Below are 21686 nucleotides of genomic sequence, written 5' to 3'. Positions count from 1 at the left end.
ACAAACTGTGATGCAAACAGGGCCTCTGATAGGAATTTTGTCAGAGGTACAAAATCTGAGAGGAACTCTATCAGGTGATACAAAGTTTCTTTTGGGTACCATATCTTCTCTATTAGTCATTCTATTTTAATGGCTCCTGGGTCCCCTTTTGGAGCCCGGGCCCATATAAGACATATCTCCTGCATCCATCCACCCCTCTCATAGGTCCTGACTGCAAGTAAAATTCTTTTGTTGATTTTAGTAATTTTTCCAGCGGGAAATATTAGAAAAGAGTCTGTACCAGAATCAACGACTTTATAATGTTTTGCTCTCTGCTGAGTAATATTTAGATCCCGTGCAACTCTGTATGACTGTTACTGATTGTGAAAGAACTTGCACTAAACGTTCCTTGTAATATCACAATGATGTCAAGTGTAATATATCATCATCATCAGCCATTGTCGATCCACTGCTGGATGAAGCCTTTCCAAGATTACTCCAAAACTCTCTGTCCATGGGTCTCGTTTTCCATGTCACTCCTGCAAATCTGATGATATCATCAATCCACCGTGATTTAGGCCGGAGTCGTGGTCGTTTATCCTCTAGTGGAATCCAATCCAGTACTTCTTTTGTCCACTATGCCCAGCCCATTGCCACTTCAGATGTTTCACTCTTCCTATGATGTCAGAGATTTTGGTTTGATTTCTTATCCACGTATTCTTTTTGTGATACAATCTTGTGATACCAAGCATACTTCTTTCCATACTAAATTGTGTTATTCTTAATTTTTGAATTTCCTTTGCATTCAGTATCCATGTTTCACAGCCATATGTCAATATAGGAAGAATGCACTGGTTAATGTGTGTGTGTGTGTGTGTGTGTGTGTGTGTGTGTGTGTGTGTGTGTGTGTGTGTGTGTGTGTGTGTGTGTGTGTGTGTGTGTGTGTGTGTGTGTGTGTGTGTGTGTGTGTGTGTGTGTGTGTGTGTGTGTGTGTGTGTATAAACAGTAAACACAAACTTGAACAGTTTGTGTTCACTGTTTTCAGTAAACACAAATGATGAAGGCCGTCAACATGAGATAAACTGGACAACAACTTCAAACCTTCATATATGCCGTTATGAGGTGGAGCGCCGCACAGTCGAGTCTAAGGAAATTGTTATGGACCCTCATCACATAAATAATAACCTTAGCTATAATCTATAGGACTCTTTCAGCTCTGCTATCCGAATTGGCATACTCGTGAAATCAGACGCACGCAGTTGCCTAACAACAGAACTTCAACACGGACTGTAGCCACAGTTCAAAGCTAACTGAATTTTATAATAGTCGTTTTTATAGTGATACAATGTTTCTTATAGTGTTTATTTGCTTTCTATGTTCCCACGCCTGAAGAAGTCGGACAATCCGATGAAACATGTTACGTTTTGCGTTTTGAATAAATTTAATTGTTATTCTAGTCTCGGTTATAGTCAGTATATATATATATATATATATATATATATATATAAAAGAAAATTCTTATATATATACATATATATATATAAGAAAATTTGAAATATTAAAAATAATACAAAATAATAGGAACTTTTCCAAACCACATATCAATATTGACGAAGTCGTTATCAACAAATCTTCTTATATACTTTCAGGTGTAGAAAAACGCATCCTTAGTAAAGGTCTAAACTTTATTCCTTCCCCAAAATTTATACCAAAGGAGACACTACTTACTAAAATAGAAAAAGCTACTTCATTTCTCCCTCCACAAGATGCAAAACTTCTATGTATTGAATCAATCTTTATTATCAATAACGCAAAACCACCTGCAGATAGCATTACTTTAACAGAACGCAAAGCTATTAAAAGTTTAAAAAACAACAGAGATATAATTATCCTTCCCGCGGATAAAGGCAATGAAACAGTCATCCTCAACTCTGAAGATTACCAGAATAAAATGCTTGAATTACTACAAAATGATACCTACTCAATACTCGAAAGAGAGATCCAACTCAACTTCAAAATCGTACAAACAACTTATTAAAAACAACCACTGAATTATCCCGAAACGTTAGCTATCTCTACGCTCTCTCCATCCGTTAATTCCTAGCATATATGGTGTTCCTAAAATCCATAAAGAGAACACCCCACTACGCCCCATTGTAGAAAGTATCAATTCTCCGACTTACAACCTTTCAAAATATCTTGCCAAATACCTCAAAAGTTTTTCAGGCAAGTCACCATCCTTTATCAAGAACACTACAGAATTTGTTTTATACATCAAGGATATAACAGTTAATGAAGATGAAATCATGGCTAGCTTGGACATAACTTCTTTGTTCATTAATGTCCCAACAGATGAAGTCCTAACATTACTCAAGGACAAGTTATCCAAAAAAATGTAAGCCTTGCTTACACATTGCATCAAGTCCGGTTACTTCAGATTTCAAGATACTATATATAAGCAAAATCATGGACTAGCTATGGGTAATCCTTTATCTCCTGTTCTTGCAAATATTTACTTAGAGGATTTTGAAACCAAGGCTATCTCTATTCCTTTATTTTAACACCTAAAGTTTGGAAACGCTATATAGATGATGTCTTCATTATTTGGAGCCATGGACATGATTCCTTTATGGTTTTCCTCGAACATCTCAATAGCCGACATCAAAGTATTAAGTTTACTGCCGAGCTTGAAACGGATAATTCCCTACCTTTTCTTGATGTCAAACTGACCCGCTTTTCTGATAAGCTCAAAATATCGATATATAGAAAGCCCACACATACCAACAAATATCTGCATAGTCAGTACCATCACTTCCCTCCTCATAAGCTTGGAATAATTTCCACCTTGGGATATAGAGCCCGTTCTCTTCTGGATGACCCAAATGAACTTCTTACAGAAATAAACTATCTCAAAACTTCTTTCAAAGTTAATGGATATTCCAAGAGAATCATTGAAAGATTCCTTCTTAATCCTCTTAGAATCTTCTTAATCCGCTCAGAAGAAACAAATAGATTCAAAGGCAATATATCTATTCCTTACATAAGTACCGTTTAACATAAATTAGCAAAAGGTCTAAGAAAATACAATATCAGAATTTTGTTCACTCCACTTCCAAAAATCCGTTTCTTAATAAGCCACCCAAAACCTTTTCATCATCATCTTAAATACCCTGGTGTATATGAAATATTGTGTGATTGTGATATTCCTTATTTTGGACAGACAGACAAATCTGTCGAATTGCGTTTGGAAGAACACATGAGGGACATTACTTACAAGAGACAGCGAGCCAGTGCATTATCAAGTCATATCCTTTTCTCGGCTAATCCTAATGATGAAAGCCAAAGTCACAAAGTCTGCTGGAAATAATCTACTAACATCTTCCGTTGCAATGATGGACTAGAGAGAAAAATAGTGGAATCTAGGAAATCATCTTTAATCCTGTTCATCTAAATAATAACTTGAGCTACAACCTCCCAGATTCAGCTGTACATGATTACAGCTGAATCTGGGAGGCGTTCACGAGATAATACTAGCACGTACTTTCCCAATTATACAACAAACGAAAGAACAGCTTTAAATACAACCACAACGTTTTAATGTCAATTATGTATAGAGATTTTCTGTTGTTCATAATTTATTTAAGCTTCAGTGTTTTAGTGTTTTTTCTTTTTTCTTTCTTTTATAATGTCACCTGATGAAGGCTGTTACAAGTCGAAACTAGTCGTGGTTTAATATTAAAACCTTTTTACTTAATCTCGGGTCTAGCATTCAATTCTTTTTTTTTAATATATACATATATATATATACATATATATTATAACAAAAAATATCGTTTTAGACCAAGTGCCCTGTTTCGATCTCATCGCTTTCTTAGTCTTTCACCTCTTTTTTTCCCCATTTACTTTTTATTAATCTTCTTTATTTTATTATTATTTTTAATGGTGCATGTGTCGCTTCATATAATAAACCTGCATTCGACCTCATATTATATAGTTATGCAATTTGCTTTAACAAAATTTGACGTCTTTTATTTATTTATTTTAAATTTCATATGATGAGCCATATCTCTCTATGTTTTCAAAAGTATTTAGTTGTTCTGGTATTTTATCACTATATGTTTCATATCATATTGCTATTGAATATCCAGTATCCAACAGCAGTATAATATCCAATAGAGAAATACCCAAAACTTTATGTTGGATATTTTATAATATACAACTCTGAGATTTCAGTGATATAGTTTGGCTACTTGCAAATAATAGTCTGTCTTCGCCATGAATGTATTTTATTCAAAATATATTCATAGGCAATATAAACAAATTGAAGAGACTGGAACACTTGTTTTCCGGTCTCTTCATCGGTTTCCCCTTATAATTAGTGATAGACATGAGCCAGCTAGCTCTGATTGGCTAGTAGTTGCGATTGAACTGCCCACTCAGTCTTCAAAAGCTAGATAGGGTTAAAGGTTAAAGGCCTCACCTACTCCCTCTAAAGGAATAAAAGTCATTAGCTGATTTTTTATCATATTTTTTTAATTGACCGTATATGTTTATTTGGGATATTTAAATCAACTATTATTTTATACTATTTTTTTATTTTCCTCTTAACTCTATCAAACTCTTTAACTCGAGTTTTTCGTTCGGTGAACTCGAGAAAATCGACCGTAGAACCCACACTCTTTTCAGACATCAAAAATATTGTATTAGGGTTACGTACTGCCAGATGGCAGCACTTGTTAGCCATCTATTCACTGCTTGTCACTGAATTAGTAATAGCCATGGGCCATCACTGATTTTTTTTTATTAATTTAGGCCTTTTGAACAGCATTTTTTTTTCTAGAACAAAATAAAATTTTGTTCTTCTAGAAAACTAGTTTTTTGTCCATAAGTTAGGAGTTTTTCCAGTATTCCAAACTGTATTGTTGTTCTTTTTTGTGACTCTTATTACGAAATGCTACGACCGTACAGTATGTTAGTTTTGTATGTGGGCTAACTATTTTTGTAACTTTTTTAAGGATATCCTTTTTCAGCCTATTTGTAACTCCTTTTTACATAATCCAGAAAACCTGCCTTAGAAACCAAACATGGAACTTTTCAGGCCACTTCAGGGCTTCGACAAGCAGAAGGGTGGTTCACACTATATTAGCTAATGGTGACATTGTGCTTTAACACTGGTCTGCTCTCAGTCAATGAACATGCATTCTTCAGCTACCTGGAAATGGTGTGACTTACCTGCTTTTATAGAAGCTCCTTTCGAAGCATACGTGATTGAGGATATTTGTCATTTCCATAAATGGTAGTCATGGCGTTTTACTGCATACCAGAAATATCATCCACAATTTACATGTATTGCAGCGCCATGTATCGTCCTAGTGGCAACTATAGGAACTAACTTATTAACTATTATAATAACGGAATTAACTCACGTAAATTATTCTTTATTAATTGTGAAATTTAGGAACTAACGTTGGTTGTTGCGCAAAATAAAATTCTATTGCTGCACACATCATGATGTTAATTATTAAATCATTCCGCTGATTAATTACCCAGTTACAGCCTTTCAAAATGTGAACTTTAATTATAATCACCCTGTTGTCCATTTTCGAAAGTATTTGCTCGCAGATATATGTTAAACCAAAAACTGTCAAGAACCCAAAACTGTCCAAATGCAAATATTTTCAAATTTATATAACTATCCGGCAAGCCAGCTTTCTCAAACTTCAGATATCTGCATACCCCCTTCTTAAATTTTCATTATTACCAAGTACCCCTTTATCAAAATAATAATAAATAAATAAATAAAGTATATTTCATTGTAAATGTCTATTTTATTTGAATTTATATGTTCGTGTAAACAAAAAATATCATTTATTTTTAAGAGAACAAAATTTGAATAGGTTGCTCTTCATTTCCCATCCATGAAAATCCACATTTCAAGTAATTCATATCATACTTACGAAGATTTTTCATCTTCTTCCTAGTTGGTTCTCTACAGATGACACATGAAATTGATAAGGGTGTGTCAGACGACACACCCTTATCAATTTCATTTGATCCAGATGCAATATCAACGTTTTCTTGTTGCTTACAGATACTTGTATTTGCTATATTGCTCTCTTTTGTGCATTTTATAAATCCAGTCTTTAACCAATGATCCATACTTAAGAATTTAAAAGCTAAAAAAAAGTAACGTATTTACACGAATAACTCCCACTTTTTTCCCAAAATTAAAGGTAAAAAATCGTGGTGCGAGATGTATGCGGGGATTTTCGGGAATTAAAGGTTTCAGACAAGAACTGGACATGGTGTGACTTACTAAGAAGCTCCTATTCGCTATCGCCATTTTTGACATCGAGAACAAATTCCTTGTGTGCATCATCAAAGTCATCTACCCAAATAGCTTCATCTTCTTCCCATTATTTCAAGCAAAAATTACCAGTAATTTACAAGACTTGAGATACATAATGAACAATCCTTCTCGAATGACTAATGAGAGGGAAAAGCAGAGCATGAAACAGACAACAATGGTAGGCCAGTAGAGATAGAACAGTTATGAAGAAGTGCATATGACTGGTGCGGTATTAACAAAAGATCGCGCGAACCAAAGACAAAGGCAAGCCAACAGTTGAGTTGAAATGCTAATTCTCTGCAACAGAATTCCATAATATCTGAAACACATTCACTATATATTTTTTAGTTTTAACATGTTCACGACGGCAGTGGCGTCACGCAAACCCATGTGTTGCCGGTGCAACATACGGTTTTGCTTTAGTCTACACAGTTGACTAAAGCAAAAGTTGGAGGGAGATGTGATTCATTAGTTAGTGCCGTTTTTATCACAGTTGTCTCTAATTGCACTATTTGTTGAGAAACGTTACACAGACTGCAAATGTCTCTGTACCTTATTCAGTGATGATACAATAAAACTACCTGTTTTTCTTGCGTCTTCAGTATAGTGACGCTGTTCAGGACAGCGTGTTGTTTACCCAAGGGAGCGAGTTACCATCGCCAGGACGTGAACGTCGTGGCGATAGTAACTCGCCATTTGAGTAGGAGAATTCATACCTAATATATAATTTATTGAGAAATATATACGTTTAAAATAATTCTTTTTTTTTTCTTAATAATGATTCCATGCGCTAATGATGGATAGCCGAAAATTGCCACGTACCCCCGAAGACCTTCCGCGTATCCCCGGGGGTATACGTATACCACACTTTGAGAAACACTGCGGTCAGCTACTCTACGCATCTAACAATCGGTGGCATCGAATATATGGATATTATTCTGTTCCTGTTTTAACTTTTATACTCGCCACCGCAGTAACGATTAGTCTTCGACACCTTGCAGTACGTATGCTCTGCTCGTGGTGCGCTAGCAAACTAAACTGAAGTGTTTACGGCATGCGCTTGTCGTGTATGTACGTCAAACGTTAAAGAGCGGCAGGTACATGTTCAAAGGGGTCTCATGTTGCCGTCCACTGGACTACGTATTGCTCGATATATCTCGTTTGCACCATATAATTATAGCATTTTGAACAGCTCTTCTCTTGGCACCGTCTGATATGCATTTTCCAGATCTGGCAATCTTAAATACTGATCCTTGTTATATTCCCACGATTTCTGAACTGTTTGTCATAAAGCGAAAATCTGATTCTGACAACTCCTTTTTGAACTGAATCTAGCTTGCTATTCAAGTTTTTTTCCACAATTTTTCTTATCCACTTCTCAAATTGTTTGCATAAATCTTACTCGATACAGTCAGTGAGAGATTTCTCTTTAATTCTGACATTCAGTTTCATTTTCTTTATTGATGGTAGCGATGACAGTTTTACCTCAGTCATTCAGAATTTTTGTTTCTGATATACCTGCTGAATTATTCACTACAGCTATTAGTTTTATGGCTCCATATTTGTGCATTTCTGGTCGAATATAATCAACTGGCAGCATTTCACATTTCAGATTTTCATAGATCTTTATACTTTACATATTGGTACGTATTCCTGATGCATACCACTCGAATATTTCTACAAATTGTTTCTCATTTCTTGTTTTATTAGCAGTCTTTCGAAGTAATTTCATTGTCCTGTGTATGACCATCGTCTAGCTTATTGGAAACCTGAAGTGGCTTGGAAAATTTTATGTTTGGTCTCTAGAACAGGGTTTCCAAACTATTTAAAAATAAATTTACGTGTAAATAAAAATAACAAAAAGTGATAAAAATTCCTTAGACTGCCAACTGTATTCATATATATTTTAAGTTTATCAAATCTTTCATGTGTGGGAGACACGATGTCCAGATATCCAGAATAAAAATTACTCCAGACATGTAGAATATCTTTATCTTCAATTTGTCATATAACTTATCACCTATGATTCCTTATACACTATTCTTTCCCCCATTTCTGACCGTTCTTTCAGCATTCTTCAGAACATTTTACAACACCCTTTCCGTATATTTTTAAAAATGGCTTCCATTTTTGTTTTGCTACTTTTATACATTGCTTTGCATTCTTACATTTTTGTCTGTATTCTCTCATAGCATATGTTGACTAACATGGTAACGTTTGATACGCTTTGTTTCCTCTGAGTGGCGAGTGCGCCTTTAAATTCTAGAGTCCACCATGGAGTTCTGATTTTTCTATTTTTAAAGGCAACTTCATCACATGCCTCTATTGTTTGAATCGATCAATGGTTTCTTTAGAGTGAGTCCGTACTGAGTCACCAAGATTTGGTTCTTGTTTTCGAAGTCTTTCATTTTTTTTTTTTTTTTTTCCCCTGGAATAATATTTGTATATTTGAGTCTTCAGTTCACCTTTGAAAGCTGTTCAACATTGATTCATTGCTTTTGCGCATATTTTTCTTTTCATTCTTTTGTTGATCAACACTAAATATCACCGCTTTCTGTTTCAAATGCGCTGTATACTCTCGTGGCCTGAATATATATTGTTATCAACAATAACATAGTCAACGAGCCTTCTTATTTTTTGGGACTTCTCGAATTTGTTCACATCTTTATGTTGGAACATAGCATCAGGTCACTAATGACTACTTCATATCATGAACGAAAATCCAGCAATTACTTGCCACAATCATTAGCTTGCACTTTTCTCCAATTTGTTTCAAAACATTTTATCATTTTTTCTTTTGTTTTTTACCAGACACTTTCTATAATGATTCAAAAAATTCCGTTAGGAGAATCTTCCGTGAGTCTGTAGGTACAAATAAGTGTCTTTGTCCAGTTTCCCATTTTGATGTTTGCGCACAGCACTCTACTTGATATTGCCTGCTATTGAAGTAGATTATCTTCGTGTTTACGGTTGAACAGTGTAGCCACTCATTTCTTTCCTTGATCATCATTATCTTAGTTTAATATCTTTGCCTTTATATTTAGAAGAGTCGCACTTTTTTTATTTTCATTTATTTATTTATTATTTTTTAAGTAACACCATTTTTGTCAGTGTGGCACTTCTTTAATTCTTTTGCTAGTTTTACGCCTATGGTTCCTATTTTGCATTTTAAATGACACTTCAGAAAAATAAAAGTCACATCACGCACAGTTATATAACTTTGAGTGATGTGACTGATTTTTCTCGGACTTTGACTTTGACTCTGTCATTTTGAGAATTGCTCCAGTTGAATGCATGACACTGCGTTATTCTTGTCGCCTTTCAGGTAGTATATCCGCAGATAATGCACTCAACTGGAGCAATTCTAAAAATGGCAGAGAGGTTAGCCTATTGATTCACAAAAGAGTGTACACGACTTCTGATTAGATAAGATTATAATCATATCATAAAATGTCTCTGATAACTGGCAATGAAATGCCAACTGGTGTTATCACTGATGGATAAGATATATACATTATGATATAAAAAAACAAAATGAGACGTCAGATAATAGATAAACCAGAGAATATACTATCTCCTGTAGACACAAAATTGTTTTTTATTTATCAATTACCCCCCCCCCCACACACACACACCCTCAGACACCAAATGTTTTTTAAGAGACAGTCAAGAAACTGAAGTGATTATGATCTTCATAATATGTATTTCTTGACATCTCACGGATGATTTTCAAATGAAAGAGGTATTATTCCACTGTTTATTAGGAATCAGCGCAAAATGAACAACTATCAACGTCATTCTGATATCTTGAGTGCCCTAACTAACATGTCCCTATTATTATTATACAGGTATCTCCATGGAGTCAGAACATTCATCGTGGGAGATCCATTTATTTACACACACTAGCCATCATTCACACAATACCTATCATACCTCTACTTAAACTCATTCACTGACAAAGCACCAACACCCACTTCTGGCAAACCATTCTACCCTCCAAGCAATCTAGTCCTGAAACTGTTGTTCACCACACTCAAGTCTACACACCGTCGATCTATTTTCATAGGATCACTGGATTCTCGCCACAACTTCATCCTTACGTAATGAGAAAGTCCAGATTTGTCCACCGCAGTCCAGATTAAGCACTATTAAATCTTTATATAGGGGAACAATAAATCTCTATAACTGTTTGTTAGTGTGTTCAACAACCACATAATCTGATGTGCTGTTTTGGTTACCTTCGCAATATGCCATCTGAACTTCAACTCTCTGTCCACAATCACACCTAAGTCCCTTTCCTCATCAGTTTCTCACAGTTCAATTCCAACAATATAACACACATCTTGTGATCTCTATCCAAAGTGCATCACCTTACACTTGGCTACATTAGATTGGAAGCCATTTACTCTTATCTTTGCCCATACTGCTAGTCTTCCTGCGGTAACTCTCTGCATCAGCTTTATTTATCATTACTCTTCCTAGTTTAGCATCACCAGCAAAGAACTGAACTGCCAAATCATTTCCTATATCATTGATATAAATTAAACAACAGAGGAGCAAGTGACTGTGGTACACCACTGGTCATTTGTCTCCTCTTCTACTCAACTCCTCCATAAACCGCTGTTTGATATCTATTCATCAGCCACCCTCTAATCCAAATCATAAGATTCACATACACACACAAATATATATTCGGTCAGACAGATAAATCTATTTCACTACGTCTTGAGGAACACAGACGTGACATCACCTACAAAAAAATCCGAGCGAGCGCCCTCTCCAGTCATGTTCTTTTCTCTGCCAACTCTAATCTTGAAGAGCATCAACACCAAATCGATTGGGATCACACGACCAATTTGTATATATGCAATGATGAGTTTGAAAGACGCATTGTAGAATCTAAAGAAATAGTCCTGGATCCTTCACACATGAACAGCAATCTAAGTTACAGTTTGCCTGATTCCCATAGCGCAGTAATCCAATACTGGCGCTCTAAAATCAGCTATCACTCAATATTAACTCACGCTAATAATGCCACGCGGTCTCGAATTCAAATATGACTGTTGCTATGACTTCTGTCTTAGAGCCTCCTTTATGCAATGGGACTATTTGGTCTTCTTGTCGCTCCATTAGTACCTTCACAGTACTGAAGCTTAAATTAAACATCTTGGTCAGAGGTCTGATAATTTCCATGCACATCTCGTAATACACGGGTTCAAATGCCATTTAATCCCATGGCTGTGTTCGTATTGATGTTCTGCAATATTAAGCACCTCAATTCCTTCAGCGTCTATTCTCCTATTACTCATTGTCACATCAGACATTGTAATGTCACCATCTACATCCCTGGTCTCTGCAAAATTTGCAAGTGTTTCAATAATCGTAAACTTAGCTTTGAGGACTGCGGAATTAAAGTTTTTCATTAATGTGATTAATTAATGAAAAATATAAATTAATTATCTCAGTAAAATTAATTAATTGTATCAGTAAAAATTAAAAATAATAAAACAACGAGTCGGTAATAATTTTTTAAATTCATTTAGTTTTTTTTTTTTTATTATTTGATTTTTTTTTTAATGTTATTCCCAACAACGAAAGATCATAAGATTCCAATATATTAATGCACATACTGGCAGTTGAATTGCAGATGTACGTAAACGTCACTTACGCAGCATATATGCAAAATATTTGGTCGAGTGCGTCACCACGTGTTTTAAGTAACTATTTGTGAATGCTGTTGGTCAGTAATCGTCAATAGTGTTGCTCACAATGGGGAAAAACAAAGGGTTTTTCAGAGTTCGATAAACGGCTTATAGGTGCCCGTCTGACTGGAGCCACGATTTGTGAAAACAGCAGAGCTGACTGCTTTCTCAAAATGTGAGATATTTCGGGTGATTGATCAGTGAGAAAATAACTCCTCAGTGACTAAATGGAGCCTGTCTTTGTGTTTTTTCTTCTACAGCCTAGCGTTATAGAAGTGACTAGTTTATACAGTCTCATTAGCTAGTTGTACTGTGATTCAAATAAAACGTAATGCTTGCGAAACTTTAGAAAAACATTTAAATAAAAAAGAAAAACTTTAAATAAAGAATCTTTAGTTCAAAAACTTTAGATAAAAAAAACTTTTTTTTCTTCTTCTTATAGATCGAACATTTCCTAATATTAAAGAACTTTCTTCCTATCAGTTGATGGTTGATGTCAACATGGAGCGTGTAAGTATCAATTTCATTACTCATGTAATAGGTAAGGATATAAAAAGACTAAGGGGATATATGACAAACCATCAGCATTAAGAATTATTAATGCTGATGGTTGGAAATGACCAACACATTATAATGAGCTGGTCATTTCAAGAAATTTGTCTTCAGATTGTAGAAGAATGAGAAAACCAGTTTCGACATCATAACACTTGAGGTAACTAGATATCAAGTGGAATTTGATTAATTTGGGAGTAAGAAATGGTAATTAATTTTATTTAATTGCTATATAGACGAGATTTAGAATGATCTGTGTGTTTATCGCGTATTTGCCAATTTTTAATACTCGTCACTTCGTAAGTTTTAACATCATAGCTAATAATTCTCTAAATATCGAAGGTTCCCATATCAGGTATATTGTTTTCTATTATTGAAATCGGATTTGAAGTAAGCATTGGCGACTTCTCTAATGCCGTATCTGGATATTTTCAGTAGGAAATCAGGATGCATAGTCTAATACTTTACTTTAGATATATGAAGAAAAACGGCTGCTGTGTACATTTCTTTATTTATCCTAGTATGAACTGATTTATAGCACTCCAATAACACTTTTTTTTTTGTATTGATTAGGCCTGTTAAAGAATATGGAATTTAAATAGCTATTTAGTCGTTTTTTTTTTTTTTTTTTTTTTTTAATTAGGATTCCAATAACCTTTGAGACTGTGTATATATTTATATAATATTGGTCTGTAATTTCTGGTTTTTTCTGTTACCTCCTCTAAATAACGGAAGAAATGAAGTAATCTAAGTTTTCTATAAATTTGCCGAGTTCAAAGATTTACTAGAGCCTCCGTAGTTCAGTCAGTATAGAAGAAGCCCTTTAGTCGGGAAGACCTTGGTTCTATTCCCGCCAGTTGTGAAGAACTCTTTTGACTAAAGGTTAGTTAGCCGCTCTCAGACGGGGGTGTTTTTTTTCCCACCCGGAAACACGGGTTATTCACCCTCCAGAATAGGCAAACCGTCCCGTGAACACGCATTCTACGACATATGACTCATCGGGAGGTCACCGATGAGTCATATGTCGATCAATAAAATATTACTTAATATTACAAAACTCACCGATCAATAAAATATTACTTTCACTGCATAAGAATAAAATATATTATGAAAATCTAAATAAATAATACATAGATCTATCCGTCTTTTATCTTTACGGTGCCGCGGGTTTCTATTCCTTATAACCGCAACCGTTACACCAGGATAAAGTGGTTGGCCTATGCCTCCCAGTGTATCCTATGTCCGTGGAAGCGTTACCTTCTCAAGGCCAGTTTGTAGGAGGAAAAATCCCATATAAACTTGGGAGAAAAACCCTGCAGTCCTCGCCCAAGACCGGTTAACTTGGCTATGTCTGAGAAAGATCCTAAGCTCCTCATGTCAGCGACGGGAATCGAACCCGGGACACTCCTTTCCCAGGCATATGGTTGGGAAGCCACCAGCCACTCGGCAAACCGTGTGGACTAATACATAGACACGTAATAAAATTATATTTTGTGAAATTTATCTTGCACTGCATTTACTTTTCATATATCGGTATCGATGCAATATCATTTCAATTTTCTAGAGAATAACATTTTCCGCGAATTTTTTCATTGATCAATAATTCGCGCGATAAATTTTCCCCACGATCAATTGTCAGGACACCCAGCAGTGACATTACTCCCTAAGAATTTCGTGGTTTCGACTTTGCATTACAAATTATCATGTTAAGTAACCCCCATTATCTCGTAACCTTTCCTACAAGAAAGAAATTTCATTAAGAGATAATATTTTTCTGCGTACTTTTATTTTTTCTTTTAAGCATTTAGCGAAAATTGTTATAGTTATATTCGTCCTTACCATATTCAAAGAATAGTTTGTAATATTTAAGTAATTTATATTTTATGTTTAATATATTGTTTTTATTTTACTATATATTAAACATAATATATAGGGCTCACTTTAGTGAGTACGGGCATGGCAAACCCGAGGTACCTGATGCTGGACCATGCCTTACTTCATGTAATATATATCTGTTATATTATTCTGTAGACTGGTCCCTCCTCTTCTTTCTTTGCTTCTCTCTCCTCTCCTTGCTCCTTCCCCCTGATGCTATTAGAGTATTCGAGGGCTAGGGGTGAGTCTTTCCTATCTTGCTAAGTCATTTCGTCTTATGCAGCCACCAAAGGAGGCAAGCTAGCCTCAATAGGTGCCGGTCCCAAGCCCGGATAAATGCGAGGGTTGACGTCAGGAAGGGCATCCGGTCGTAAAACTTCAGTGCCAACTCAAACTATGATTATGAGTCGAAGAGAAAATGATATAAGGGCTAGGGCGTACCCCTTAAGCGACGCGCAGCCACATCGCCCTACAGCTGTGAGAAGTGGACGAGGGCTACCGCATCAAGGGCGGGTGCGGTTAAAGAAGCGAGCCCAGCAGGTGGAGAGGATGTTGCGAGTGGGAACACTGAATGTTGGAAGCATGACTGGAAGGGGAAGAGAGGTGGCAGACATGATGAGGAAGAGGAAGTTGGACATTTTATGTGTGCAGGAGACAAGGTGGAAAGGGGGAAAGACAAAGGAACTGGGAGATGGATATAAATTGTTCTACTCTGGAGCGAATAACGAGGGAAGAAATGGTGTAGGAATTGTGGTGTGTGGCAGAATGAAGGGTGAAGTACTGGACGTGGGTAGAAGGAACGACAGGATCATGCGAATGAAATTGGGTCTTGGAGAAGAGCGGGTGGTCGTATTATGTGCATATGCCCCGCAAGTTGGTTGTACAGCAGAGGAAAAAGATGAGTTCTGGAACGTGTTAGATGAAGAAATGAGGGAATTGGAAGAAAATGAGATGGTGATTGTCGGAGGAGACTTGAACGGGCACATAGGAAGACAGAATAGAGACTGTGAAAGGGTGCATGGTGGCCACGGAGTGGGAATGATGAACCAGGAAGGAGAGAGGGTTGTGGACTTTGCAGTAGCGTTTGATCTGGCAATTGTGAACTCGTTTTTCTTCAAGAGGGAAGAACATTTGATAACATTTAGAAGTGGTAACAACAGCTCACAAATTGACTACATTTTGACTAGAAGAAAACATCTTAAGGTTGTGACAAATTGTAAGGTAATTCCAACAGATCAAGTAGCACAACAACACCGACTGCTGTGAGCAGACTTTAAATTAAGATCGAAGATAAGAACTTCTGGTTGCCATGGGATGAAGACAATTAAGTGGTTTCGCTCAAAAGAAGAGAGTGTGAGGAATCGTTTTAGGGAGAGAGTGTTAGAGAGGATTTCGGATGGACTGGAAAGTGTACAAGATTGGTGGAAACATAATTCAAAAGTAATCCTGAGCTGTGCAATCCAGGTGCTTGGTGAGACATCTGGAAAGATTAGAGAGCAGAAGGAGGGTTGGTGGTGGAATAATGATGTACAAGTGGCAGTGACAGCTAAGAGGAAGACAAAGCAGAAGTGGGATGAGTCAAAAGTGGAAGAGGACAGAGAGGTGTACAAACAGAGAAAGCAAGAAGTCAAGAGAGTTGTGGCACAGGCGAAGACCATGGCATATCAAGATCTGTATGATCAATTAGAAACAAAGGAAGGACAGAGAAAAATTTACCAACTAGCGAAATGTAGAAATAAAGCAGCTAAGGACATCTTACATGTGAGGCAGATCAAAGATGCTGAAGGAAGAGTATTATGGAGGGATGTGGACATAAGAAACAGATGGAAAATATACTTTGAGGGACTTCTGAATGAGGAAAATGCAAGGACTCACAGAGGAAATGGGCAGCCTTCTGAGGGGATGGTGCAGAACATCGGTAGAATGGAAGTGATGGAGGCCATGAAGAGGATGAAGAATGGAAAAGCGGTGGGCCCCGACAGAATTCCAGTGGAGGCATGGAAGGTACTGGGGGAAGAGGGAATTGACCTGCTGTGGGACCTGTTCATGAAAGTTTGCCAACAGGAAAATATACCCGAGGAATGGAGGGAGAGTACTCTTGTTCCCATCTACAAGGGTAAAGGGGATGCACAAGACTGTAAAAATTACAGAGAAATAAAGTTGATGTCCCACACAATGAAGATCCTAGAAAGGGTTCTTGATGGTAGATTGAGGGAGGAGGTGGAGATTGCAAAGGAACAATTTGGCTTCATGCCTGGTAGATCAACAACAGATGCTATCTTTGGGTTACGACAGATGATCGAAAAATATCGAGAGAAACAAAGGGAGCTACATCTGGTATTTATTGATCTGGAGAAAGCATACGATAGAGTGCCAAGGCAAGAAGTCTGGAGGTGTCTGAGGGAGAAGAAGGTGCCGGAGAAATATGTCAGGTTGGTGCAGGAAATGTACAGAAATGTGAAGACAAGTGTTTGGACCTGTTTGGGACAGACAGAAAGTTTTCAAGTAACAGTTGGCTTGCATCAAGGGTCAGCATTAAGTCCGTTTCTGTTTAATATTGTGATGGAGGTGGTAACAGAGGAGGTGAGAGAAGATGCACCTTGGACAATGTTGTATGAGATGACATCTTGCTGTGTGTAGATTCAAGAGAAGAAGCGGAAACTAAACTGGAAAGATGGAGAAAAGTACTGGAAGAGAGAGGTATGAGACTGAGCAAAAGTAAGACAGAGTATATGTGTTGCACAGTGGGCGGTGGCCAGGAGACAGACCTGGAGCTGGAAGGAAATGTCATCAGGAAGGTGAGAGACTTTAGATACTTAGGTTCGACAGTGGAAGAAGATGGAGGAGGTGAGAAGGAAGTGGGATGCAGGATACAAGCAGGTTGGAGGAACTGGAGGGAGATGGCTGGAGTGTTATGTGATAAGAGGGTGCCGATCAATCTGAAAGGCAAAATTTATAGGACAGTAGTGAGGTCAGCTATGACATATGCTATAGAAACTGTGGCCCTGAGGAAAAATAACATTAGCAGGATGGAAGTAGCAGAGATGAGAATGCTTAGGTGGATGTGCGGTGTGACCAGAAAGGATCATCTGAGAAATGACTATGTCAGGGGAACAGTGAAAGTTACGAACTTAGGAGCGAAAATACAGGAGGCAAGGTTGAGATGGTTTGGTCATGTGATGAGGAGGGAGGACGAATATGTGGGAAGAAGGGTCATGCAGATGGATGTGCAAGGAAGGCGGAAGCGTGGGCGGCCAAAGAAGAGATGGAGGGAGCTGGTAGAAGAGGATTTGAAGATGAAGAACTTGGATGTGGTGACAGCCCAAGACAGGAAGGTGTGGAGGAGACTCATAAGAAACAGTGACCCCACTTAAGTGGGAGAAGCTGCAGAAGAAGAAGAAGAAGATTAAACATAAAATATAATTTTTTTTTTTTTTTTTTTTTTTTTTTTTTTTTTTTGCAGTTTACAACCTTGCCACATGCATTTTTTCACTTTAGTACAATATTTGGAAAAAGTGTTGTTTTTATTTTACTACCGCGCGGTTAGCCTAGTGGCTTGCGCTTCGCAACCATATGCCTCGGGAAGGAGTGTCCCAGGTTCGATTCCCGTTATAGACCTGAGGAATTTGAGGATCTTCCTCAGGCATAGCCAAGTTAGCCGGTCTTGGGCGCGGACAGTAGGGTTTTTTCCGCCAGTTTATCTGGCGTTTTTCATCCCGCAAGCAGGCAAACCGGCCCCGTGAACATACGCCTCTACAGTCAAAAAAAAAAAATATATATATCCCCCCCCCCCAGCGGCAGACCAGGCGACGGGTCAGTTGGGAGTAGTACTAACAAGAAGTCGCATCTAAGTAACACGCGGACCCTGCATAGGAAGCGGGAATAACGCGTAGAAGAAGAAGAAGATATTGTTTTTATTTTACTCTTTTACTCTATGTTTCCCGTCTTACTTTGTTTTCGTGGTTGCTTGGGCTTGTACAAAATGCCTAATGTAACTTTAGTCCTATTGTAATCTACTTAGCTTCCCCCCCCCCTTTCAAGGCCGTAAAGTATAGTCTCGCATGTACTAGTCTCATAGACTTTAGGTAAAGCCTCTGGCTGGGACCAAATCCTTAATCTACGTTGCTATTATTCAAATGTATTAATCCTTAAAAAAATTATTTTTGTTACCGACTGCGCCATTAAGGATCGTGTAAAAAGAATTTTCTATCTTTCCTTTACGTACAAAAGAATATTTTAGCTACGCATGGAATAACTCTTAAATCAATTCTATCTCAAGCAACTCCGAATTACCCAGTCGTGTCTGTAACTTTATTTAGGTCACACAGGTTCGAACTGTTTTTATGAGACAATGCATTGGCTAACAAAGATCAGGCAAGCTATTTACAAAAACCAAACATGTTTATTCTAAGACAGTTTATATACAAAATTAAATAGGACATATCACGTGTCTGATTCTCGACACATTCAATAAACAAATCACTTAAAGCATTAGACAAAGGAATTATTTACACTCAACTTATTAAACACGTGGATGGATTTTTGCACACATAACCTTCCTCTCATTACAAACAATAAAACGCAAAATTACACTATACACGTACATTATGTAACACAAGCATTATTCAAAATTACAATATTCTATATTACACATTCATTCAACTGACCTTCGGCTTTCTAACCTCTTCAACACATTATGCCATTAGTTAAACAGAATTAACATCTTTCATCTGTACACACAAGCTAGGCTATTAACATAAAGCAATCTACTTACAAGGTATATCATGTACAGTCCTGAATCCGAAAAGGTTAAGGGTGAATTCCGCTGGCTCCTTTCTTTTTCTTGCGAAGCGGCTGTGATCGGGTACTATCCGGTGGTTGTCGTTTTGCAGATTCCTTCCTTGTAACTTTAATGCATTTTTTCGTCGATGGTCGGAACTTCGTCTGCTGCTACAAATGAGCACGCACGTGGATCGGTACATTCTTCGAAGAATTTCACGGAAGGATATCTTGCAATACTGCCAGTGAACTCCCCATGATCTTCAGAAACTACTGCTCGGGGGATCGTGACCCTTCCCGCCCACGAAAAGTTTGCCAAAGGAACAAAAAATAAGAGAGAGTCTTCGACGCATAACGCTACTGTGAGGATGGGTGAAGCACATGTGCTTTTCATATTCCCCTTTTGTCTGTGCTGGAAGTTGTTTGGGAAAGGGAGCTTTGTGAACAATTAAGCTCGCCCACTGGGGCAGTTGTGTTAGCTAAGAACGGTTGGGAGTAGCCTTCGGTCTTATGTATTTGAAGTAGTCCGTTTTATTGTAATTGAGAGCTTGTACGATCAGGGGGTTGAATGCGAACTAGATTTGACGAAGAATTTTTCTGCGAAATCACGAAGAAAGGAGGAGATGTATGGAATGTCGGTTACTCGATGAATCTGTGAATTTCTGATGAACCATGGGCATCTAAAATCATCCTTAGGCATTTATTTTGGATTCTGTAGTTTTAAAATGTTTGATCGTGACGTGTGACTCCATGCTGGTGAGGCATAGGTTATAACTGGACGTATGACCACGTGGTAAAGTTTAATTTATTTTGTAAGTTCAGTTTGCTCTTATGGTTGATCATTGGGTAGAGCTGAGCTGTTACTTTGACCGTCTTGGAGCGAATGTGATTGATGTGCTTATTAAAAAGTAGTTTCTTGTCCAAATTACACCGATATATTTGGTCTCTGATTGCCATGGGAACTTTTGACCAGAAAACAGGATGTCCTCTTTGATGCAGACCTTTCTTCTAGAGAACAGTGTGCAGAGCTTTTGAGGGGGTTTACTTGAATCCTCCAGTTGGTGAACCAGTTTTCCAGCCCGTTGATGCTTCCTTGGAGTCTAGAGATTGCCAGGCGAAGGCTGAGAGAGCTTGCTAGAATAGCAGTGTCATCGGCATAAGGGGCCACAATAGTTGTTCTTGAGTTAAGAGGGATGTCGGATACATAAGTTGTGAACAGTAGTGGGGCCAGGAAGGAACCTTGCGGTACATCAGTCAGAATTTTTCGTCTTGATAAGATGATTCCGTTAATCCTCACTTGCATGTATTTGTCTTTAAGGTATGAATAAATAAGGTTCACTAGCTTAATTGGGATGTTGTTTACAATAAGTTTTACACCAGACCTTATCAAAGGCCTTGGCTACATCCAAGATTACAGCAGCAATGTGAAGGTACCAGTTAAAACTATGGGTGATGTGTTCTGTTAATCGGTGAATTTGCTGTGCTGGGTTGTGAGCTTTGCAGAACCCAAATTGCTCATTTGGGATTATTCAATGTTTGTCAACTGCTAATTGAAGCCTTGCTAGGATGACATTTTCTGTTACTTTGCCGAAGCAGGAGAGAAGACTGATGGGACTGTAGCTTTGGGGGAGTCGTGGGTTGTTACCAGGCTTTTTCAGAGAGATGATGTCAGCAGTTTTCCAGGCTGTAGGAAAGTACTGGAATCTTAAAATGGAATTGGTAATATTAACTAGATGAATTATGGCCTTCCTTGGGAGTAGTTTTATTATTCTATTGGTGATACCATCGGGACCAGGAGCCTTTTTGTTCTTCAATTGGGATATAATATTGATTATTTTTGTGGGAGTAATGGGGATGAATGATTCTGAGTCATCCTTAGGTTGACTTAATGCTTTTCTGACTTGACGATGAACTTTATAAATGAGGTTGATATTTAAGTTTTCATAAGATAGGCTGCATTGATTTTCCAGATTGTCAATAAGGGCTTCTACTTTTTCATCATCTGAATGTGCAATTCCAATTTGGTCTTTATACAAGGATGGGTTTTTTTTTGTTGTGAAGAGATTTTAGAAATTTCCACATGGAGTTATCTTCTGGGTTGATTTCTGTGAGTTTAGATTTCTTCTGAATTCCTGTGATTCTGGAGAGCTTCTCGAACCGTCTGTTCAGGATGTTTAAGGTCGTTTTGTCCTGTGGGACTCTAGTGTTCTGATATCACTTTCTGGCTTTGTTTTTGGCCCTAATCAGGTCCATTATCTCTTCTGGGATCCGATTGGATGCGAATTAGAAGACATTGGTTTGAGTGACTGATACTATTGCTCTGCTGATTTGCCCAGTTAGGTTGCTTACAGCTATGTCTAGTCTTCTTTTTTTGCGAATGACAGGAGGTGGGCGGATGTGGACTGGAAGAACCTTAGAGAGCTTGTCCCATGCTAAGAAAGAATATTGAG

The 21686-nt window shown here is 37.6% G+C and overlaps 1 protein-coding gene across 2 annotated transcripts in view; it reads left to right on the top strand.

Moving 5' to 3' along the window:
- Positions 1-21686, top strand: part of LOC150095258 (uncharacterized) — a 512519-nt gene that overhangs the window by 15016 nt on the left and 475817 nt on the right. For both annotated transcript variants that reach the window (XM_090410467.1, XM_090410466.1), the window contains exon 3: positions 12473-12540. In XM_090410467.1, the coding sequence (XP_090266593.1) occupies positions 12473-12540 (68 nt within the window). The remainder of the gene's footprint in view (positions 1-12472; positions 12541-21686) is intronic.

Source organism: Typopeltis vanoorti, chromosome 20 (assembly GCF_054136105.1).
Source record: "Typopeltis vanoorti isolate ZY-2024b chromosome 20, IOZ_Tvanoo_1.0, whole genome shotgun sequence".
NCBI lineage: Eukaryota > Metazoa > Arthropoda > Arachnida > Uropygi > Thelyphonidae > Typopeltis > Typopeltis vanoorti.
Note: the sequence above shows the minus strand (reverse complement) of the source record. Positions and strands in the feature narration are given on the sequence as shown.